This window comes from Alligator sinensis, unplaced genomic scaffold, assembly GCF_000455745.1.
Source record: "Alligator sinensis unplaced genomic scaffold, ASM45574v1 scaffold163_2, whole genome shotgun sequence".
Lineage (NCBI taxonomy): Eukaryota > Metazoa > Chordata > Crocodylia > Alligatoridae > Alligator > Alligator sinensis.
The window spans coordinates 77664-82915 of NW_005842499.1; the positions used below are offsets into that span (position 1 = coordinate 77664).

The window sequence follows — 5252 nt, forward strand, 5'->3', positions numbered from 1 at the left end:
GTCTGCATTGGTACTTCATTCTAGTGGACTTTTACCTCCATTACTCAGCAGCCTGCAAAATCTGAAGATGTCTCCTGTTACTCTCAAAGGTAACGAGGAATTCAGCAGTTTTTTGTGTACTAACGAGTGCATACTCCTTGTGCAGGAATAAATCTGGATGTTTTTGACCCTTGCATCTTCAAAAATATCTATTTTAGTATAACATTAAATTGGTCTCAGCAGCATCCCTGCTACTATGTCCTTAAGTAATTATTTCTATACATTGAGAAATAAGTAGTTGAAAAAAACCAAAAACAGGTCATGAAAAATGTAAAAAATTAAAATCCTTTTTGTAGGGTTCAAAGCAGAACAGTTTCACCTATTTTAAAGTTTAATTGTAAAGAAATATATGTTTATATTTTGAATACGTAGCATCTTAAAAGATTGTTTTCTGCTTTCTTTCCTGTTCCTCCTTTTTTCATGAGGTAAAGTAAAATGAATAGTATCCAGGATTTTTTCTCCCCTATTTTTCATTTTTTTTCTTTTCTTTTTCCCTCTTTTACTTTGAGATTCATAATTTCTCCCAAATTGAGGCAATTTGGAAAAATACAGTTTAGAAAATGGAAAAGGAAAATTATTTTTATAAATACAAGAAAACCACAAACCATACCACTATCCATTGTGTTGCAAGGGAAGATGAAAGGAAAATATAAATATAAAATTTTTGACACTTTTTGAAATTTTTAGTTTCAGAAAAATAATGAGTACTCAAAAAGTACATTCATTTTTTTTTTGTTTAGTTTAGTTTAGCTTTTGTTTTTGGGGGAGGGAAATGTTGAAAGATACATTGCTACCAGTTCTTCTTTCAGTAGAGCCTAAATGCCCCATCCAGGATTAGGGGCCACATGTGGTAGGCATTGTAGATTCTTTAGATTATCTTTGCACTTTAAAAGTATAAGATAACAGGACAGGCAAGCTGATTTACACAGGCAACAAAAAGTGATTGTCCAAATCACATAACTTTTCAAGTATACTTCCCCCCTGCATAACAGCCCTTCCTGCAAACTGGTGATCTATGCAGCTCCCAAAGTTAAACTTCTTTCCATCCCTCATTTACTCCACGTGCCCTCCCATCCTTCAAGGGGATACTGTGGACAGTGCTCTGTTAGGGGGAAACACTCACAGTCAAAATGACTATAGATGGTCCTGGACAATTGTCCCTTCATCCCACCTCTGCTGGTCCTCATTTACCCTTCAGTGATTGTTCTTTAGTGCATCTTAACATTTCATGGGTTTGAGGGAGTTCTCATCCTAGTTTTGACAGTAGACAAGCAGTTGACCCATATAGTCCAGGTTCATGTGATAGAATAAGGCATTATACATATGAAAGAGAGCCAATACCAGTCCTGTAAAACTTGGGACAAACACTTCATGACTTTCACAGGATACCTCAGACAGCAATTTGCTTCCACAGCTCCACCTGTCATGGTCTCTCCATCTCATTCCTTGGGTGGGTTTCTGCTGTGGTTCTGGAACTCAGCATGGTTATGAAGACTCACAAGCGCGGTCAGTGACACAAGAGAACAAAATCAGTCTTAGCATTCTGCTAACAGGATGAGCTCTGATATTTGTCTTTCTGTCAGAGTCACCCAAAGGACCCATTGGACACATTGTTCATACGGAGAAAAGCATTCTGGCTGTTGAGAGAAATAAAGTGTTGATTCCCCCTCTTTGGAACAAAACCTTCTGCTGGGGATTTGATGACTTCAGCTGTTGCTTTGCAAACTATGGATCTGACAAGGTAAATAAGGATAAAATCAAAGAATTTCAAAGGTGACTAGTGATTTGGCATGTCTTGGTATATAGGGTACATCACTGAGATACAGGGAAGAGGCCTAATTTTCAGCAAATGGTTGTATAGCAATTTCTGAAAAATCAGGGCTCTCTGAGAAATTCAAGTCAGTACCCAAAGATAGAAAACTTGAAAACTTTGGTCCTTACTTGACTAAGCCAGAGTACTGATCCCGAGTTCTACTATAGCTCCTCTCACTGTACTATCTGATACACTGAAAAAGAGGCCTAGATTACGAATGTTGGTTCCTGATTAGAAATTTTGCCTTGCAGAACTTTCTCCTGGGATCAGGATAGAACCATCTGTCAGTTCCCCTCCATTTCCTAAGCTTAGAACAGTATATCCATCAAATTGGGTTGATAACTCTGTTTGAATCTATTCCAGGAGGTTTCATCACATGATGTAGTGATATTAATGACTGATCTACTGTACTGTACTCAGGAAGGCAAATGTACATTACTATTACCTTTTAAAAATCCACTGGCCTACTGTATAAATTGGGTTCAGCATTTAATATTTATTTTAATGAATGCCTATCATTTATTTTCTGGGTGACTTTCATCAGTCTCCTGGAGATTATATCTAATTCCTGGAGACTCCTGGGCAATCCTGGAGGATTGGCAACCCTACCATCAAACACAGTAAGGTCCACACCCCTAGAAAGTTAATTATCTAACTTTTTTGCTGTAAAGAGTCAACAATATGAACCATGGTGCCAGTCACTTGGAGCTGCACTAACAGCTGAGAAGAAAGTAGTGGTCCTATAGTTAGGGTAATTAGGATATTGGTTTTCAGTTCCCTGATGAACAAAAATAGCTTGTTTGGTTTTTGGCATGTCACTCTGTCTCTCCATTTCAGTAGGTAAAATGGGAATTAATGCCCTTTGCTATTTCCCAGGTTATTGGGAGATGTTTTACCACTGTAGCAATGGGGGTCCTGTGAGTATATCAGCTAGTAATGTATAGAACAGGAAAATAAATGTCTGCTCCAAAAGGAGAGAAGTATATTCTGGTGGTCTGAGTACAGCCCTGGAGAGCTTATCCAGGCCACAGGGCCAGAAAGTTGAACACCACTGTTTTACATAATACCTTTCCCATTGTCAGACTGTGGCCTCTCATCATAAGGCCTGTTTTCCTGCCCTCTGATCATGTGTGTGGCACTCCTCTGGACTCTCTCAAGCTTCTCCACATCCTTTTTAAATTGTGGAGCCCAGAATTGGATGTAGTACTCCATCTGCGGCCTCACCAAGGCCAAGTACAGCAGGAGAACAACATCCTGGGATTTGCTAGAGAAGCATTGGTGGCTCATATTCATCTTGTGGTCAGTCATGACCCCCAAGTCCCTTTCAGCCATGATGCTAGCAAGCATAGCACTGCTGAGCCTATAAGCATTCTGCGGGTTTTTCTTTCCAAGGTGGAGTACCTTGTATTTTTCGGTGTTGAAAGCCATCAGCTTTTCATCTGCCCATTTTCTAAGCCTGTCAGGGTTGGCCTGGATCACCATCTTGTCCTTGGGTGCGGACGCTTCACCCCAAAGTTTGGTGTCATCAGCAAACTTGGCCAGTGCTCCTGTTTTTATTATACATATTTCATCTAACAGCTGGAGACATATTTAGCTCAAACATGAAGTACTTCAGTTTACCCTTCAGTAACTGAAAGAAGTAATTCTTGCCCATATCCCTTGAGGGTCTTGAGAAAAACTGAAGTTTGTTCAGATTCATTGCAGATAAAAACAGCTGCAGAAACCCTGCTAAAGGGAACTCAAGAAGCCCTGAGCTTTGGCCCCATTGTACTCCTTTTGAAGTCACTGCAAATTTTACCCTTGACTTCAGTGGGACAGAGGCCAATGCATAGTCCCAAGCTAAATCTAAGTTATTTGCTGTTGCTTTTCTTACGGGTCTAGTGAAGAGTTCAGTAGCATAGATGACCATGTCATGTGATGTTCAAATTGCCATCAAGCTTTCTGATGCCTATTGGGAGCTCAGTATGTACCAAAAGTTTTGCTGTGGTTGTACAGAAACTATGGGTCACTTGGGGAATAGAACCTGAGACCCTTTGTACCACAATTACTAGCCCCTAACAAATGAACTGAAGTAACAGGTTGTTTGTCTTCTGTAGTACTTGTAATCCTACTTATAGTCCCTGCATCTTAGTACCTCACCATCTTTAATGCTTTTATCCTTGCAGTGCCCCTATCAGGGAGAGAGAGCTATTTTCCCCTTATATATATATATATATATGGAATTGAAGTTCAGAGAGACCATAAGTATGTCCATGCTACAGTTATGTCTATGCTGCTGTTACTGCAAGGTAGCATAGACTTTCCCAAACTGGCTTTAAACTCTAGCTTGAATACCGATAGCAATCCAGCTGTGATAGCATGGAGTTCAGTTGGAAGGCAAAATCCTATGAGTCACCCTCCAAGGTTCAGGGTAAATTATCCCATGTTGTTGCTGCTGCACTGCTACCAGGATCCAGGCTACGTTATGTTGGATGGGTCTACATTATGCTGCCATCACTGTAGATGGAAATTGTCCATGGTCTTACAGGAACTTTATGGCTAAGGGAAGACTTGATTCTAAGTCTCACAAGATTGGGGTTCTAGCCAGAAAGCCAGTCTTCCAATCTAGCCAAACATCCATACAGCCATGGTGTTACACAGGCAGGCTTTATGAGTGTGGAAAATGGGAAAGTCAGAATCAAAGTGGTAGGATGGGTATTCCTTTCTCAGGCTCAAAGTGGAAATATGAGGGCCTGAAGTTTTCCTAGCTCTGAAATTTTCATCTGAGTTATATGCACACCAGCTGTAGTTAAATGCATTTTTGTCATAAATGATTGAAAGCCTGTTTACCTCTTACAGAACATGACAGTATTCGAATGCATGGCAGACTGGGGAAAGTGCCTCTGTGCTGTGTGCCCAACACCAACAACTGTCATCACTTCCGGAACAAGCTCTGTTGTGTGTGTCTGGGAGATTTCCCTGCTCAAGGACAAAGTGAATGCCCTAACCTTGAAAAAGGTACAGTACCGTGGTCCACCTGATGTTCCAGCTTAACAGCGTATTTGCAGTGCAGTCCTGCTTCCAGCATATTTGTAGTGCAGGGTCAAAATTTAATATCTGGAGATCCAGGTATCAAAAAATACCCTGAGGGAAATAAGTGGGCCTGGACTGTGCCCTGAGGCAACTGGAGGCTCAGGTCCTCCACACAGCTGCTCTGGTAGCCAGCCAGAGCATCGATATGGCTGCTCACTGGCCCTTGCCCTGGTGCTGAAGCATGCTGCCTGCCTGTGCAGAGTGAGCAGCGGTGCAAGCTGCAAGGACCTGGACCTGGGCTCCATACCAGGTAAGTAGAGGGTGGGGGAGGGGCATGGGGGCAGCTCAAGAGGGGTCTCCTGCCTGGCCCCAGCGCTCCTGCCCTCCC

General features: G+C 41.7%; 1 protein-coding gene across 1 annotated transcript in view; it reads left to right on the forward strand.

Moving 5' to 3' along the window:
• Nucleotides 1-5252, forward strand: part of LOC102376229 (WD repeat- and FYVE domain-containing protein 4-like) — a 62331-nt gene that overhangs the window by 29419 nt on the left and 27660 nt on the right. The window contains exons 8-10 of the mRNA XM_006031340.3: nt 1-89; nt 1623-1780; nt 4691-4849. Coding sequence (XP_006031402.2) covers nt 1-89; nt 1623-1780; nt 4691-4849 — 406 coding nt within the window. The remainder of the gene's footprint in view (nt 90-1622; nt 1781-4690; nt 4850-5252) is intronic.